Genomic DNA, 19,691 nt, shown 5'->3' on the forward strand with positions numbered 1-19,691 from the left:
CCTCCGCAGAGAAGTAGCTGCCTTGGCAATTATCCTGAACTGTGATGGAACGACAATCTGCTCACAACATCTGAGGGTACGTAGCTTTCTGAAATGGGTGTCCAATCTACAGCCCCCACCTGTCCACAGATACTCCATTTAGGATCTTTCACTAGTTTTGCAGGCACTCACGTCTCCTCCATTCAAGCCACTGAGGTCCGCCAGTCTTAAACTATTGACCTTTAAGTTTGCCTTTCTTATAGCAATCACATCTGCTAGGCAAATTTCTGACCTGGCAGCCCTTTCTGTGCAAAAGGACTTGTGCATTTTTCATCCAGACAGAGTCATTCTCAGATTGGATCCAACATTCATTCCCAAAATCAATACCTTGTTTCATAAGGGCCCAGAAGGTCATTTTACCGGATTTTTGTCTGAATCCCAGGCATCCCAGGGAACGATTATGGCATTCCTTAGGTGTATGCACGGCCCTTCGCAAATACATCAGCAGAACAGCATCGTTCAGGAGGACTGAATCATTATTTGTTTCATTTCAACCCAGGTCCATGGGTAAAAAGGTAACTCTATCCACCATCGGGTGATTGCTAAAGGCGTGCATTGCTTGGCCTATGAGCATCAGGCCAGACCTGCGCCAGGCAACATCATGGCACACTCAACCAGGAGCATAGCCACCACGGCCACTTGGGCTATACAAGCTTCTGTCCAGGAGATTTGTAGGGCGGCAACTTAGGCCTTTCCTTCACCATTTATCAGGAATTACAAATTGGACAAGTTTGCCTTGGCTGAAGCGGCATTCAGGAGAAGAGTTCTACAGCAGGTTCTTCTAGTCGAGGGGACCCATTTCCTGCCCTCGGGATAATTAGCTTGGGTATATCCCATTGCTTGGACTCTCCAAGCAGCGCACAGGAGAAGGAACGTTGGACTTACCTGAATGTTCATTCTATGTGCACTGTGGGAGAGTCCAACCCCGCCCTGTTTCTATATGGGTCCAATGTCCAGGGGTGGATGAATTCATCATCCTGGCTATGTCCTCTCCAGATCCAAGTCTTTGTCGAAAAGCTGGAGCTCAGCCGGGCGGAAGAGGTATGGCTAAACAAATTCCAACTCAGTCTCTGGCCAATCAGACGATGATAATCAATTGCTTGGACTCTCCCGCTGCACACAGAACGAACGTTCAGGTAAGTCCAACAATTGAAGTCTGTGTGTTTATGTTGGGATCAGAGTTAAATATTGAATTGTCAGAAGCACTTGGGAATGAGTCCATTAGCATCTCAGAGCTGGACATGAACACTACTTGATCAATTTTTGAGACATTTTTCCCAGTTCATATTCATTCTCTCTCCATCTCCTTCTTTCCCCTTTCTAAGGAAGTTTTGCCTGAAGGGACCATGGCAATAACTTAAAATTTTATAGGGATTGCTTTTTATTAAAAGCAAGGATTAATAATTTCTTACTCTTTTAAAAATATTGCTCTTTATAATAGCAAGCTTTATTCCATTATTTAACATGCTGCAAAGATTTTGCCAAGACCCTTCTATCATTTTGAGGGATGGGATTGTCTCACCCCATCCCATTTGTGCCAGCAGAAGAGGCATGCTGTGGGTCCTGTCAGCTCGATTATTCCAGCTGGTGGGGTCTAGGATGAGGGTCTTCTCTGCTGTTGCTCCTGCCCTCTGGAACATTTTTACCCCCGATATGAGGTTGCCCCAACCCTCTTATCCTTTCGTAAGGGCCTAAAGACCTGACTGTGCCAGGTGGCTTGTGGAGGTTGGATGATTGAGTAACAACAGATCTTACCTCAGAAGGCATGATAAAATCAAATATTTAAAACAGCCTTAAGATAGGTAGAGAGAAGACAACAGACTTCTCTTAGGATGTTGTTCTATTTACAATAATAATGATTTTGAGATGTTTAAAGCAGCAAAGGGAATCCAGAACTCTGAATACATTAAAGTTCTTTGTGTATTTAAAACTATCTGAATCATGCAGATTATAATATTAATATGTTTAATATCACTTATTGATTCAAACATTCATGAGGTACTTAAGGCACTTAAGTAGTTATATCCTTTCGTCCTAGAGTGGTTGTAAACTATACTTCGTATGTAGGTGTATACATATGGACATGTGTATACCTACTAATGTGCATATTTCATTACCCAGACTAAATAAATCATTGATAGTCTACATTCTTTTTATAATTTAATTTGTATAATTATTCAAATACATGTGTAATTAATTTGAAGAGTTCAATGTAAATATATTGAAGTGTCATATTTCATAATATGTCACTTTAGCATTTGTACTGTATATTCAATATTTTCTGGTGGCAAAGCAAAGTTACTTTGATCACTATAAACTAGAGCCAGTATAAATTACCTTGTGTTTACTGTGTTGCTTTCATTATTTGTAACAAAAATGTTTTGAGCCTATGCTTTTTTAATGAAGTTATGAATTAAATATATGTGGTGGAGGGAAGATGTGCAACCTGATGTTTTTGAATTGCTTAATTCTCGGGCTTGTGAAGTTTACACTTGAAGGTTTTTAAAAAATTCAAGTTTGTATACCACTAAGCTAGAGAGTCAAGAGTCAACAACATTAAATTTTGCTTGTCCTCATGACACTAAATTGGTTCTGAAAGCACTTCTATAGTTACATTACCAACAGAGAAATCCCATTTCTATATATTATAAGGGTTCAAAAGCCACTAACAGTAAAAATTCTCTCTCTATATATATGTATATATAGTGTGAAATTTATATTTACTGACAAAGTAATAAAGGGAAACTAGTATAGATCTATTTCAAGTTATTTAGTTCTCATCAGCTAGCTATACCCTTCATGGGATTTGAACTTGGGCTTGCTTGCATATTAGGCAGATGTATTAACCTCTAAGCCACAGGTTTTCCTCGCTTTGTCAGTTGTACCAGGGGAAAGATTAAGTGGGTTTAACTGATCATTTTGTTGTTTTTTGTCTTTCAGGCTGCTGAACAAAAAACCAAAGGTAATTGAATATATATATATATATATTGATTTAAATTGTTTCCATGACTATTATAGCAAGAACACGGTATAGTATATAATATGACAAGAGTATGTTTCATAGTATTATTCAATTTGTGATTACAAAGGGGCTGCAAATTAACCCTGGTACTGATTTTAATTGAGTTCGTAAGCAAGTTGGTAACTTTATAGCAGTTCCATCCTAGCAATACAATACTTAAACTGTATGAAATATGGACACAGAATATATAGTCAATATATATAGATGATAGCAAAATTGCAATAATTTTTGTTGATTTTATTATTGTTTTATTACCTTACTTATCTAATAACAGGAAAAGAACATAACTATCATTTTCATGTCCAAAAAAAGACAGTAAAAATGTAAAACTAAGTCATTTCTTGTAACTCTTAAAAATAACAATGGATAATAAGCTCATTCATTTTAGTAGTTTTAGAACCCACAGGGAGAAACTGCATTCATTAAAAAGGTCACTACAGTATTAAATCTACATCTAAAAAAACAGATGGTAAAGCATTCAAGCATTGTCTTGGAATTTTTTTCTAGTATTTGGGCCCAATTAAAATAGCAAGGTAATCGGCTGATTCTTGTTATTCTGAAATAATAATTATTAGTTAAAACACTGGATTTTGAAATTTTGAGATACTGCCTAAACCATTTTGTTGTTGTTTGTGCTAAATATGTTGCTTTAGAGTATATCTAGCCCTGTCATAGCTCAGAGACATAGATTTAGTTTAGACATAATAAGCAGATTCCTTTTCCTTCATGTTCCATTGCCTTTGGATTGAGATAAACATTGCTACTGCAAATAAATCAAGAAAATTGGGTTTTCTGTCAACTGTGTGGAGAGCTTCCCAAGTTTAATTTGTGACACAGATTGTCAATCAGAATGATAGATTATCACATAGGAAGGTCTGAACTGGATTTGAGATAAATTTGCTTCATCCTTCATCCACACCACGATAGCTGAGATGCTGTGATTTGTCCAAAAAAATGCCATGTCCAAAAAGCAAAAAAGAAGGTTGTTTTTAAATTTTAAAGTTCCACTACTGTTTAGATATTATTTTAATGTAAATGTAAAGAAACATTCCCCATGATTCTTACATATGCACCTAGTCCCCACATCTGTTTTTATAAAGTGGAATAGCAAATTCTGTGTCCTATATGGAGATTCTGTATGTTTTGCACTTTACATAATCCTGTAAAAATGCAAAATGTAACATTTATATGGCATAAAGAACATTGCTTCATATCAGAAATTCAAATTGTGATTAGGACTAAGCAATACTATAGTAAACTGAAAAGATAAACAGGAATTTTCAGAACATGAAGGGAATATGAAGAAGTCATTTTGAGCAAGTAGACCTTGCATAGCAAGTGTATGCACTGGAGTTGTTAATGTGCTAAAAGAATATCTCCCCACTTCCTTTCCTTGTGAAAAGATTCATGGACAATTGAGTTGTCAAGTTGGGATTTTTCCTTTTATTTTATTCTAAAACATCTAATGGACATCATTTGTAAGCATCCATGAAAGACAGAACACCACTGTTCATTTGAATAAATAAATCAAACTTCAAACAAGAGGGGGATGGTTTATAGCCATGATGGTGAACCTATGGCACATATGCCAGAGGTGGCATGGAGAGCCCTCTCTGTGGGCACACATGCCGTCGCCATCTGCTCTTCTGGTTTCCGGCGTGCGGATGTGCACCGGCCAGCTGGTCTTCGGGTTTCTGGGGCTCCAGTGCATGCGAAGACCATGTATGATGGAAACCAGAAGATCAGGTGAGCCAGCTGATCTTCGAGTTTCTGGGGCTCCGGTGCATGTGCATGAGTGCGTACATGCATGTTCCGATTTGGGCACTTGGCGCTGAAAAGGTTTGTCATCACTGGTTTACAGTGAAGCATTTACATTCATGATAGCATGAACAAACCACCAAATAAAAATAAGTGGTATGTTTTTAGAGATAAATCTTTTGGGGAAAAGAGGCAGAGGCCTCTGTATCTGTAATCTAACTACCGTAATAAAGATTATATTTGACATAATATAGTGTGGCCAGTGCTTAAAAGCTTGCAAAAAGACTTTGAAGATAATAGCCATTCCGTGAAGATTAAAACACATTTCTGGTAATTCCAGACCCTTCAACATGAGGCTCAATTCATAGATGTTTCTACTAATAGCTGCTGACATATTTAATGTCTATCAAACTTTTTAATCTTTGTTTATAATCATCTGAACTGCTAACCACAGGCAGTCCTTGATTTACAACCATTTGTTTAATGATTGTTTGAATTTACAATGGCACTGAAATAAGTAACTTACAACCATTTTTCACACTTACGACAGTTGCAGCATCCCCATGGTCAACATGATCAAAACTGGCATGTATTTATAAACGTTGCAGTGTCCTGGAGTTATGTGATCATCTTTTGTGACCTTCTGACAAGCAAAGTCAAAGGGGACACCAGAGTCACTTAACAACCATGCTATTAACTTAACAACTGCAGTAATTCTCTTAACGGCTATGGCAAGAAAGAAAGTAAAATAGGGCAAAACTCACTTAACAGCTGTCTTGTTTAATAACAGAAATTTTGAGTTAAATTGTGGGCGTAAGTCAAGGACTACTTGTACATGCTATCTTCGTGCTATTACTTAAATTAAATATGTGCTTTTGCTAAAATATTCCTGATAACCTAAAATTCCTATATAATTTCTTCATGCACTTTTTTGCTTTTTTCCTTCCTATTCTTTACTGATCACTTTCTTTTGCATCTTAATTAGTTTTAAAATACTATTTTTGGTATGGAGCTAGAATTTATTAACCAGAGTGTGAAGATGGGCACATCATCGGTAGTGGTTTTCACTTACCTTCGCTACCGGTTTGGAACTGTGAGTGTGCATGTGTTTTTCCTTCGCTCATGCGCGGCGCTTCTGTGTATATGCAGAGCATTCATGATGACATCCAGGTGGGTGGGTGGAGCCTCTTGTCGCTGCTACCGGTTGCCCGAACCAGGGCGAACCGGTAGAAACCCACCACTGCACATCATATATCACAGATAGCATTTTAGTACTTCCTGATTGATTTTAAATTCAGAAATCAGCATTACTGTCTTTAACAATAAATCCCATTGTTGAATGCCGATGAGACTGACTGAGATGGTATAGGGTTTCCTGCCTGGGCAGGGGGTTGGACTAGAAGGCCTCCAAGGTCCCTTCCAACTCTGATGTTATGTTATGTTATGTTATGAGACTGTAGATACGTCAAAAGGTAAAAACAAGAGGGAGCATTCAGTATAGGGGAAAATCCTGTGTGTTTAGGCTTGAAGAAGCCCAAAACACATGCAGAAACCCTTCAATAAAAATATTGTTCTATATATGTCTACTGAAAAGTAAATTTATTGAGTTCTTTTTAACTTTCCTCTAAAATAGTGGGTATTGTTGTAGAACTATTCATTGAAGGAATACAATTAATATACTTACAAATCTAATTCTTCAGTCTTGCCTTTTGTGGACTTTTTGAAATTCATCTGCTTTGAATATTGAAAGATCATATTCAGGGCAGGTTAGCCCTATATCATGAGATGGTGAAATAAGTGGCAGGCCCTTTGCCACTGCCTTTACTTGGAAGACAGACTAACTATTCAGGTCCCACAACTTGTTTTGGACTTCCTAAATTAGCTTAGCAGTAAAATATATTTCAGCAGATTTGCATTTGCCCATCATTGGCTTACTGGGCTTCTTCTGAAATATCATTCATTAATTAATATTTATTTTCTAATACCAGTATCTAATATCTGCTTTTTGGACCAAAGACTACAATAAAGATTTTAGTTGCAGATCTGTTGCTCGTAATTCAACTAAAAACAGATGTGCCATATCTATTTATCTATGTTTGTTTGGTTGCTTGCTTGCTTTTGAGTCAATGTTGATTCTTGACAATTGCCTGGACTAATTCCTGAAGTTTTCTTTGTAAGGTTTTTGGAAGTGGTTTGCCATTGCCGCCTTCCTGGGCTGAGAGACAAAGGGACTGGCCCAATGTACCAAATTGGCTTCATGCCTAAAGTGGGACTAGAACTCATGGTTTTCTGGTATCTGGTTAACCCTTAATTACTACACCAAACTGACTCTCATATACCTATCATATACCACAGGTGCCGGGAAATGGAAGCATATCACTATTAGTTCTCCGAGCTCCATCCAGTCTCTTATAATTATTATCACTTCAGTAGCATTTTGAAAAATATCCAACATTTAAGCACATTCTTTTATCTCCCTTCCCCCCACTGTTTTTCTTCTATCTCATGTTACTGCTTATGGTACTTGTTTTTATTGAATTGTGTGGTATATTTAATTTTACATTTAATTATTGTGACACAGATATTTCTTCAATTCAGTAAGGTAGCACACTTTCCCTTACTTGCTTCTTTATCTGATTGATTCTTGTTCCGGTAGCCAAAAACTTACAAAATAAGACAGAAGGAATTATTTTCAGCAGTGCTTTTTGTATGCCTCTGATAACTTTTATATGTATCACTTACTTCAGTGAGGCTTGGCCTCAGTGCCCCCATTACTTATTCTACTTTTGGAATCATTTCTCATCATTAAGCTACCAGTTATTTTGAAATCCAAAAGACATGACTGCTTCCAAGGACATGGCTTGTAATTTAACTGCCAAGTCCTCAACACAAATTTATAATCTAGAGAGAAGCTGAGAAACAAATACTATGTAGGTAAAGGTAAAGGTTCCCCTCACACATATGTGTAGTCGTTCCCGACTAGGGGGCAGTGCTAATCTCCGTTTCAAAACCGAAAAGCCAGCACTGTCCGAAGACGTCTCCATGGTCATGTGGCCGGCATGTCTAAATGCCAAAGGTGCACGGAACGCTGTTACTTTCCCACCATAGGTGGTCCCTATTTTTCTACTTGCATTTTTACATGCTTTCGAACTGCTAGGTTGGCAGAAGCTGGGACAAGTAACGGGAGCTCATCCCGTTACATGGCACTAGGATTTCGAACCGTTGAACTGCCAACCTTTCGATTGACATGCTCAGCATCTTAGCCACTGAGCAACCACGTCCCTCTAAAATATTATGTAGATAAGCTAAATTCCTCCCTTGTGCCACTTTCAGCATCTTTTTTTTTTTATTAAAAAGTTTTACAGAAAATTTCCACAAATGCCTCCCTTCCCCTCCCCCTCCCTCCACCCTCCACCCAACCCCCCGACCTCCCAGAGCAAAATACAGGGTATAACATCTAATAATCATAAACTAGAATACGCTAACTATCCATAAACTCGCATCCCTCCCCTAGAGCCCTAACTCCCCTTTTACATAAAGAAAAATATACAAATACAATTTTTACTTTCTATTCATTCATAAGCTATTTGGTACTTCTTGGTCTGATATTTGTTTTGAATATAATCAATCCATCTTCTCCACACTTTCAGCATCTTCATGCTGAACCCAATGCATCATCCAGAATGAACCCAAAACACATATTTTGTTTCAGCACTTATTCAAATTGTGTATCAGTTGGTCAACTATTGCTCAGACTTTAGATCCTGAATCTTGTTCCCCTGTTTTTTTCAATTTGTACTATGCCAGCAACAGTGCAGATATGATGCACAGGGCTTCAGTAGGAGGGAGGAATTGGTGAAAATCACAGGCCAATCAAAATTCAACAGACATGCCGTTTCTTTGCCAGATGGTAAACTGGATGCAGTAATACTCCTCCATTTTCCAAGATGATTTTGCTGTATCCAGCCTTCTTTTTCCTCCACTTAGCATAAAATTCATGCTATTCATCTGTGTATAACTCTGACTGAAAAAAAACACAGTAAAGGCTTCTGGTTCCTTTAATTTATTATCACTCTGAATGCAAGACATGAAGATATTTTACCTACTGTAGGCATAATCCTACAAGGATTGTTACTTTGTTTTTCCATAAAAAGCTCCAGGACCTTCTGCTTTCTTTTGTTTCTTTGTTTCTCTCTCCATCTCTTTCTATCATGTTTATTATTTTTGTTATATTTTAACTTCTAAATGTTTAGAATTTGTTGTTTTCTAAAAACTTATTGTCAGGATTCTGAATGTGTTCAGGGCCCCATTTCTTGGCTTTACTGTTAAATTGGATAATTGCCTTGGCTGCTGTATCTACCTATTTTTGCATTGTTTGCATTATTTTAAAATGTTTTTATTGTTTTAAGAAATGTACGCCTCACAGAATGATGCAGTTGAGATGGGCAGCTATAAAAAATTAAATAGATAAATCTTATTTGAAGTATGGCTATCAAATCTTTGTTCACTAATAGTCTCAAGCTATTCTTAACAGTGGTCTCAGCTGATTGTCATAATATCAGAAGTATTTCTAAATAGATTATATACTTCCATTGCACATTTTATGCAATATGATCTTCATGAGGAATATCAGATGGTTCTGTCCTTTAGTATGTATCATTTCCTTCCTGATTTTCTAGGACAGTCTTAATACCAGAGGCTGTATTTTTTGTGTTATCAATTTCAGTCGCTAGACATGACGTTTTATATGTTACACTTCTATTGGCACTGATTTATTTGCTTTTTACCAACATCATAATCTCAGCAGATGGCAGCACCTGGTTGGCCTTGTCTAAGCTTGAAAGCTGATCCTATTTAGCACTTGGATAGGACAACTCTTCACTTTTTTTTCCTACTTCTGAAAAGCCTTGCCAAGAAAACTGCAGTGACTTCTCCAGGCAGTCTCAGAAAATCGGCATGATTAAATGGAAGAGGGGGAAAAAAAGACTTCTCCAGAGAATATCAGTGATACAGGCTGGGAAATTGAAAAAGCATTCCAGAAGAAGGCAAAGCCAAATTAGTTAAATACTGTTGCAAATAAATTTACATGGATATATCTGTTAAATCGTCAGTAGTTGAAATGTCAAACTCAGCTAAGAGACTTAATTTTATATTGTCATATAAAATATTTTTATGTGCCAGAGCATAAAAAGTTGGGCAGCATATATTGTAAATTTAATAATCATGATAAGATGATGATTATCACAAAATTGTTTTTCCTGAATCATCTGATGCCGCATTTTCTTCCAGCTATTTCAATACTTTTGCTCTGGAAAAAAAATCTGTTGAAATGCAGGCATTTAAAACGTAATTGAACTTTCCTCTCACCATTCCTGGTAATATTCCTGCTCAGTGTAACCAGCAGAATTATAGCCAAAATAAAACTATTGAAAAATAAGGGGAAGATATTCTTATGCTTGAGGGAAATTTCAGGTTTACAGAGATATTCAGGTAGGTAATAAAAATTAAAGGATTAACGGACCTCAAAACATATTTGGAAAAATTGATTTTTTAAGAGAAAAACCTAGAGGATTAGAATCTACTTATTCTGTACTTTTAATAAAAGATTCACTACATTTTCCCTTTGAGCAATACCAAACTCCATAGAAACAGTTATCAGACTAAGAGTATTGAGTGCTCCCTCTGCTGTTTGCAAATTGTTCTTCTTTTCGATTATTCATAAAGAAGGCTCCAGTGTGCAGTCCCATTGTCAGGATGATAAGCTATATTAGGGCATTGTACCTTTTCCTCCATATCTTTTCCATATCTTGCATCTTTCTGTGATTCTGGGAAAATCTGAATTGTTTATAATCCTTCGGTTGCTGCTGAATACTTCTTAATATTCAGAATGTCTTTTTTGATGACTGCTTTGAACCAAATACCGGTGATTCATGAGTTCAGTCTGTTTAGAGGACTACTACTACATTTTAGCAGCTAATACTTCTTTGCTTATATCTATAGTTCATCCAGAAATGGAACCATTAATACCTACTTTTATTTGTATCCTTATTTTGGGTTCTGCTTCATAAATTAGGATTTTTATTCTACTTGGTCCAATTACAAATAGTAATACTTCTAGAAACTGTTTACATTTAAGTCAATAATAGTGTAGAATGGATGACTTCCCTGAAATCATGTTTTTCACTTCCTATCATAACTTGATATAAGCAAAGCTGTAACAAATGCTGATGACTTGTTAGTTATATTGCTGCTTAATACAAAGCATGTATCTTGAAGTAAACTGCATTGAATTTTGAATGAAGGAAGTAATAGCATAATATTATTAGTGGTTTTAATAAAACATTTAATTCATTTTAACATTGATGTAATAGAAACTGATTTACTGGGAGTGGCATTTAATTAATTTAATTCAATTTAGAGAGTTAACTCTATTACATATTAGTACAGAAAATTACCTCTGAACAGTCATTTCTCATTGGTGACATGCAATAAGTTAATTTAGCTCTGAGTTCGTTTGGGTGCTTTGTGAGTTGTGCTCACTGTTGCCATGGTGATGGGTGCTCAAGCAAGAGCTGTCAACTAAAACAATAAATAGAATAAGCCAGCTCTGCACATTGGCACCGTTGTTAGTCTGTAAATACAGACGTATGGATTCCGTTTGCTCTATGCTTGATTTTGGTCTCTTTAGTGTTTTTAGAGGAAGCCACTTGTTTATGCATTTATAATTGATAAAATTGCCCTGGAAGATTTAGCATATATATCTTTGAAGGCATGTCTGATTATGTAAACGAATGGATATATGTGCACAGAAGGGTTCATTGTTATGTGTGCAACAACTGAAAGGAGTGTTGCTAGTTTTCATCAGCTCAGTGATTGTAGACCTGATTTTGCCCAGCTTTGTGTGACTGTATATATGCTTCTATATATGGGAGAAAAAGAGAGTGAAGATGAAAGAGGGTGCTTTCTTCCTTCGTTTCTTTTGTACAGCAGTTGAGAATTACAAAAACTGCTGGATCTGCATTCCCAGTGTTCCTGAATAATTTAAATGCTGCTTCCCATATATGTCATTAATATATGATAGCCCTACAGACATAACATTCTGTTAAGATTCAGATGAATTAATGAAGACTCTTCCCGATAGTGTATCATTCCAGTTTTTCTCTTTTAGACACTGGAATGTGTCTGTTTTAAAAATTTATTAGCCATCTGAGGAAGGAAATTCTTTTGTCATCTTAGTCCATCTTTTAAATAGTAGAAGTGATAAGTTTATATCAGTTGAATAGTGCCTCTGCTTAGAATATATTTTGAAAGCTTCTGTTATTTAAAGTGGGAAGACTAAAAACATAGAACTCCAAAGATTTTTTCTGCAACAGTACTAGATTGACGTGATCAGAATTGAACAGCAGCTTCAACGTATAGAATGCAAATATTACTTAACTGTACTTATTTGACTGCAGTATGTGAAACATTAAATATGGGTATGCAGGTAAGAAAGTCACATATGTAATATCTTAATGTGTCCAAGTATGCGTAGAATAGAGTGCAAAGATGTTGTAAAAATTGACAAGTGTATTTAAATGAAACATGTTTCCAAGTTTCTTACATTCAGGAATGGGTTTTAATCTTAGGGAGCTTCTTTAGTAAAATGCATATAAACACTTTTTATCTTTTCATGTTAAACATGCGAAGCTGTGTAAAGGTAGCTGGGCAAGGCTTCTGTACCTGTCCATAGCCATTCTATTGTTTGAGACAACATATGGTTAAATCCAGGTAATGGATCCTTCCATGAGGAAGGGAGTGATTCCACTGGAGCTTAAAGAGATTCCACCTGCTCTTGAAAAAACCATCTCTGAATTCAACAGTGCCAGACAAAGTTTGTTTTGCATCCAAAGTTTCTCTTTTTTAGAGAAGATTATTTAAAAGGTGGCCAGTATGCAGGTTTCAGAGCCCTCTGGATTTGGAGATTTACTGTCTCTTAATTCTGGATAGGGTTCACTCCCTCAGACATAATTCGTATCCAGCTCCCAATTGAAGAGTATGTGACAGTCATGGCCAAGAGAGACTTTACACAACACCATATCCTGTACCAATTGCTCCCATTCTTGCATCAGGAGATTCTATATATAGTTTCTTCCCAATTGGACTATTTCAACGAAGTCTACCAAAGCTGCAGTACAGGATGGAATATCATGTTAGTGATGAGTGTATCATAGTACTGCGGCCCCAACCTTTATGGTTTGGCAGCCTGATGGAGAGTGAGAGAGGAACTGTCCCACACAAGTGGCAGCCAGCCACACATGAGTTGAGCTATGTACGCACATACACCAAACAGTTCCAAACAGGCCATGGTCTGATAGTGAGCCATGGCCCGGGGGTTGGGGACATGTGCCATAGTATGTCTTTGTTACCACTACTTAATGGATTGCACTGGATTCCCATTGGCTTTCAGGTGATGATTATTACCTTTGAAGCTTTTCATGGAATAGTATCAAATTATCTATGGGATCCAATAGATTAGGTATGAAGCAGTAAGGTTTTTTGATGCCCTAGTGTTGTGTCAACACCTGTGATTGGCATTTTCAGAGCTAGAATGAGCTGCTTTGTAGTGTACCTCTTGGCAGCTCATAGGCAACTGAATAGAGGCTGAATGGGCTATGTATTTGAATGCAGCAAGCTGGTATCTGATTGATTGATGTTACAGGAATCCAAGAAAACTGGTTCCAGATTTGTTTCTAATCTAGGAAGACTTCCAATTGGCCTGTTTTGAAGAAATTCCAGGAGAATCAGTTCCTGATTGGCTGGTTTTGGAATCAGGCTGCTGATTGGTTTTTTGCATTGGTAGACTCCTGATTGGTTCCCTCCATGAAACAATGCCATCTAGTGGGGCCTAGGAAGGGGCCTTTTCTGTTGTGACACCAGCTGTTTGGAGCAGTACTGGATTGGAAAGTCAGGTGAGCCCGTTTGGAAAATAGATTCTCCATATGTTATATTTGGGACTTCAAATTGTGTTGTTTTATATTATGATATTGTAAGTTATTATTTGTCTGTTTCTGGTTTGTTTGTTTGTTTTTAAATTCCATTTTAGCTACTCAGAATCTCAGTTTATAAGTTGGGCAGCCATATAAATAATATGTATGTATGTATGTATGTATACATTCATTCATAGATCCCCAGCCATTAGTTAAACATAAGTAATGTCTGGCATATTACAAAACTAATTTCCCTGTAATATGTTTTCATTCATTCAAATTTCCAAACTCAGACGTGTCCTTATTTATCTTTAATGTTGAAACATACTCAGAGTACATCCAAAGAAACCAAATGCCTCCTCTAATCTGGCTGAGTTGATTATGAGGTAATATTGAATGTGCCAAGACTTCTTATGCACATAATTTCAGGATGTATCTGAAGCTTGTGATTTGACTACTGCTGTATCAAGTTTCAATTCTGTCTAAGTGGTTATAGGTGCTGTTCATGCTGGAATTGTTAATGATAGTGACATAACCCTTTGAAGGCTGAGATCCCTGGCTTAACATGGATATAGATATAGGATATAGTTGCCGTATTGATCATATTGCTGAACTTTCAAATAAGTAGATTGCTGACCTCGGCTAGAACACTGCTGCACTTAAGAATCCTTTGAATTGTTGTAATAGCACAGAGTAGCTCAGGTTAAAGAATGGGAGATTTGGCTGCTGCTTAGCTTGTCTTAACGTGGAATGTAGTGTATTAGAGTGGGCTTAAATTGGATAATGGTCACTTGTAACTCAATCTTGTAATGACAGAATTTATGGGTTACAGTCAGTTAGTTGTATGAAATAGAGCCATAGATAGTACTGGTCCACACTATGAAACTAAGATCTTGATTGCCTATAGAGTAGTAGCATCTCTTATTTAGGAAGATCATCTTGCATTTGTCCTTGCAAAAGCAGTTCTCCAGCCTTTGTTAAAGACATCAACTCTACCGCTGAAGCACTTGAAGTATATTTTTTCTATTGTTTCAACCTCATGGTGATTTGGAAAATTCCATTCTCCTCTAGTTTCTTTGTTTCAGATCTGAAAACAACACCTACAGCCGTCATTGAATTTTTTTTTCTGAGGATAACGGAGGATTTTAGGCCTCACTCATCCTACTAGATCTTAAAATAGCCCCCAAAATAGGTCTCAAGAGCTGACAAACCAATTGCAAAAATTGACAAGTGGTAAGGATCAGTAGTTGAATTTGATTTCAGTCTAAAGAGAAGTCTAATACTATTTTTCATCATCAGATTTTCATCAGATTTTCATGTAGTCTTTATTCTTATACCATCTGACTGCAACAAATAACTGAATGTAGATGATCAAGCTGGAGCAGATTCCAGACTATTTTAGACCAAATATCTTCTCTTACAAAAACAGGGAAATTAAGCCTTTGAAAGATTACAGACAAAGCTAAATTCCTTCCACATTTTGCTCTGCAGGTGGAATGAGGTGAAAGTGGGAATTACTGTAGAGTTTATGTACACATTGCAATACTTGTCTGTATTGAAATATCAATATGTTCATATAAAATATTGTTCATGACCTTTTCATTTGTCTCTGCATGTTTCTTTTGAGTACAAAATATATGAATGGGTAGAAATGGAGATAACTGCAAAAATGAAAGAAATAATGAGAATTGCTGTTAAGGATATAATGTGGGGGGGATAATTATTTCTGCTTTGTAAGATCTAAATTAGAGCTTCATTTGGTATCATATTGGGGTTAGTTAAAAGGTAAAGACCCTGAAATGAAGTCTAACTTGAAACCATCAATTCTCATATCCCTAATCTGAGTGCTAGATACTGTAAATATAGTCATTAATTCAGAGGACAAGTTTTTTCCCCATCTCCTTTATAATTTGACTCAAACATAGTGAAACACTATATCATGAAATGTGTCACACAACAGGGAGACTCCAGAATACTCAGATAATATAATGAGTCTTTAAAGTCATTTGGCAGCTCAGTCTATCAGTCATATCATATCTATACCAGGGGTGGGCTTCAAAAATTTTAGCAAGAGATTTTCTGCCCGGTTGCTGGGTAAGCGTGGCCATAGTGGGTGTGGCCTAGTCGGCCTCCTGCACCATGGCAGAGTGCGGGTGTTTTTGCTTCCCAGGTTCTGGAGGCCCTCTGAAATGGGCCCATTTCTGGCCTTCCCGAACTTCCGGTAGGCCTGTTTTTCACCCTCCTTGAGCCTCTGCACGCGCCCTGCATTTATCTGCATCCAAAATGGGGCGGGGGTGGGGCCAGCCAGGAGTGGGATTTGGGTTTCTTTGAACTGCATAGAATCTTAGCTAGAGGTTCTCCTGAATCCCTGCGAATCCCCAGCAGCCCACCCCTGATCTATACGAGTGTTAAGTGAATACTGCATCCAATGTGGTACACAGTAAACAAAAATGTAATCATAATTAAATGTAACTATGTTATAGCAGTATATTATTCAGAGTGGCATTCTTTAAAAAGCAAATCAACAAAATGTAGTAGTTAATCTTAAAACCGTTAAGAGGAGACATTCATTTTCTTTATTAACAGAAAAAGGGTATTCTTTAACTCAGCAGCTTTCTTTTTTAAAAAAAATCAAACAAACAAACTCTTAAGAGAGGTAGGCTCAATCCTCATTCTTAAAGTTTGGTGATTAATGCTGCCTACTCTCTTCTGCCTAAGGCTAAAAGATACGATAAGGGTATTCTATAGCCTATCCTACCCCTTCTCAAATTAATGACTGGGCAACTAATAACAATGTACAAAAACATAATGTAAAAAAGCCCGCACAAATATAATCAGTAGCCAAGCTTAACTAAAAACACCAATAACAAATCAATGTAACTAGTGAACGAGTTCTGTCAAAGATACGCATCCCAGAGTCCCAGCACAAAACCACATCCTCAAGGCCTTTCAAAAACCCTTACATTTAATAACTCTCTAGTATGCAAGTGAAAAATAATATTCCACATTCCTGTATATCTATATTTCCACAAAAGTACAAAAATAAACCTTAATTCTCATATAAGCTGAAGAACTACTTAATTTCATATATTGTAGAACAGCAAATCTTGTTAATCTGCAGATTGACTGCCAGCCAGCTTAGTCCTCAGCAGAGTTCTTAATTCCAAAGGTCCAGATTTCATTAAGATACAGTTGAAGTTTCCCAAATAACTCTCAGAGACTTTTCTGGATGTTTCACATTGTCTTTTTACTTTGAGAGTCAGCTAAATAGATTTTTTACCTTCTTCCTGGTGTTAGAATGTGAAATATATAACCAGGTAACATAAATGTATTGTTCTTTGTTGCCGTTAGGCATTTGCTAATTCCAAAATTGTTCCATTAGAGCAATTTTAAGACACACTTCAGCAACTCAATTGCAGTTGTACCTTTTTCTTCCTCCTTACATGCATAGCATTAAAATACACTATGATGCTATACATTTTCAGATAGGATGGACGTAGCCATCATAAGGTCTTCAGAATGGTTTGTGCATAGCCATAGACTTCCAGATAAAATTTGGATTATAGGCAGAATGAGAGAAAATGGAATTAAATTTGGTGGGGACAATCGTTTTCTTCATATGGTATTCATGGAAATGACCCTATATAAATCACTCTGTGACATTTTGGAATCAGTTTAGAAAAGGAGTAAAGGCAGGGAAAGAAATCCTCAGACTACATCATAATTGTTAGTATGTTCAATGGTTAAGTTAATCAATGCAGTAGTTAAGTTAGTAACATAGTTGTTAAAAGAATCCGGCTTCCTCATTGACTTTGCTGCTCTGAAGGTCGCAAAAGGTTATCACATGACCCCAGGAGACTGCAACTGTCATAAATGCATGCTACTTTCCAAGTATCCAAATTCTGAACATGCTACCATGGGGATGCTACAATGGTCATAAGTGTGAAAGTGCTGATTGTACGCATGCGCAAGAATGGCGGCGTTTTGAATTTCATGCTGATGGCGGGTCGGGTTTTCCCGGGCCAAGATGCCGTGGACGTCGATCGCCGAGCTGCCTGAGCCCTCCACCCCATATGCCATCATTCCGGCAACCGAAGGGAGACCTTTGGGTCTCGCTGGATCCTCGGTTGCCGGGAATGGGGCTGGAGTCGCGGACGGGTAGCGGACGGCGGATGGTGGTGGCCATTTTGGGGGACGCGGAGCGGCTTCCGCTGGAAATGGCTGGGCTGGATCGTTGCTTGCTGCTTGCTGGCCGCGCACGACATCGGCGGCTGTGTGGTTTGCCGCGTCGGTCATCAGCGGCATTGTCTGTCATCAGCGGCATTGATACCAGCGATACCATCGGCATCGACTGTGGCCTATTAACCACGTTAGGACTTCGGCGGCTGGGTCGTTTAGCTGCATTTGTCATCAGCAGCTGTGCTACCAGCAGCTGTGCTACCAGCGGCCTACTAGCCGCGCTTGATATCGGCGGCTAGATTGTTTGCCGCATTTGTCATCAGCAGCATTGATACCAGCGGCTTGCTAGCCGCGTTTGACATCGGTGGCTGGATGTTAGGACTTCGGCGGCTGGGTCGTTTTGCCGCATTTGTCATCAGCGACTTTGATACCAGCGGTTTTGATACCAGCGGCCTACTAGCCACGCTTGATATCGGCGGCTGGATTGTTTGCCGTATCAAACATCAGCGGCATTGATACCAGCGGCGTTGGATGTTGGTGGCTCTGGCAGGCGGAATTTGACTCCAGCTGATTTCTGGCCACGTACGACATCGGGTGACATCGGTGACTAGAAATCTTTTTTCCTGCTTTCGGCTCTGGCGGCATAAATTATGGGCGGCTTCAGATTTAGTCATGGACGGCATTGGCGGGTGAAACTTTTTGCTGCATTTATCTTCGGTGGCATTAATGGGCAGAATCCATCAGCCGAATTCTCCATCTTTATTAGGCCCCTTACCGGCCGTTACTGGTTCTGGTTCGTGACTGTCCTGGCTCTGACCGTAGGCCGCGATATCATCTATGGTACTGACCAGGGATCCCCTTTTTTCCTGCTGTTATTTATAATCTTTTCATGAAATATTCGCCTACTGAACTTCTTCGACTGCGAGGTTCCCCCGCCTCGCAGGAATGGCCCTCCATGTTATTGAGGGCCTGCCTTAACGAGGGGTCTTGGGATCCGGAGAGGTGGCATGCGATGAAGAAGAACCTCTGGGGATTTTTAAATAGGTTTTTTAAAAAGGGTTTTTCAAAGGGGGGGAGGGAAGAGACGGGTGGGGGGAAAAACCCGTCAGGGAGGGAATGTCCAGTCCCTGGGCTTGTTCATGGCGTTTTTCCATCTGGTCCGAGGGCGGGGGGAGGGGTGTGTTCCAGGTGTTGAGGGCTGTTCCATCTGTACGGTAAGTGGGAGGGGCAGATATGGCGGAAGCAAGGGGCCGTATCATTTTTTGGGAGCACGTGCTCGCTGTTTAAAAGCGATCACGTGCTCCGGCCCCTTAGTCTTTCCCCATTCCCCGGAAGGCCAAGACCCTCAGAGCTTGGGCCTCCGGTTGATGTTGTGCAATGCCCGGTCCGTGGTCAATAAGGCCCCCCGATCTGCGATCTTATTCAGGGGGACTCCGCTGACTTTATGGGCATTACGGAGACCTGGTTGGGCACAGAAGGGGGTGGACCCCTGGTTGAACTGTGCCCTCCAGGTTTCCGAGCATTCCATCAACCGAGGGCCCAAGGTAGGGGTGGAGGGGTGGCAGTTGTGATTCAAGAAGGTCTGGAGCCGAGAGAGTAGCCGGTTGTGAATCCCTCCTTGTGAAGTGGGGCCATAGGAATCAGATGGGTCTGTTGATCACGTACCTGGCTCCTTGCTGCGTGACTACAGCCCTGCCTGAGCTACTGGAGGTGCTTGCCGGAGT

General features: G+C 38.8%; 1 protein-coding gene across 5 annotated transcripts in view; it reads left to right on the forward strand.

Moving 5' to 3' along the window:
- TNRC6C (trinucleotide repeat containing adaptor 6C) overlaps positions 1-19,691 on the forward strand; it is a 146,492-nt gene that overhangs the window by 39,329 nt on the left and 87,472 nt on the right. For all 5 annotated transcript variants that reach the window (XM_058166277.1, XM_058166276.1, XM_058166281.1 and 2 more), the window contains exon 3: positions 2,980-3,001. In XM_058166277.1, coding sequence (XP_058022260.1) covers positions 2,980-3,001 — 22 coding nt within the window. The remainder of the gene's footprint in view (positions 1-2,979; positions 3,002-19,691) is intronic.

Source organism: Ahaetulla prasina, chromosome 2 (genome assembly GCF_028640845.1).
Source record: "Ahaetulla prasina isolate Xishuangbanna chromosome 2, ASM2864084v1, whole genome shotgun sequence".
Taxonomy (NCBI): Eukaryota; Metazoa; Chordata; class Lepidosauria; order Squamata; family Colubridae; genus Ahaetulla; species Ahaetulla prasina.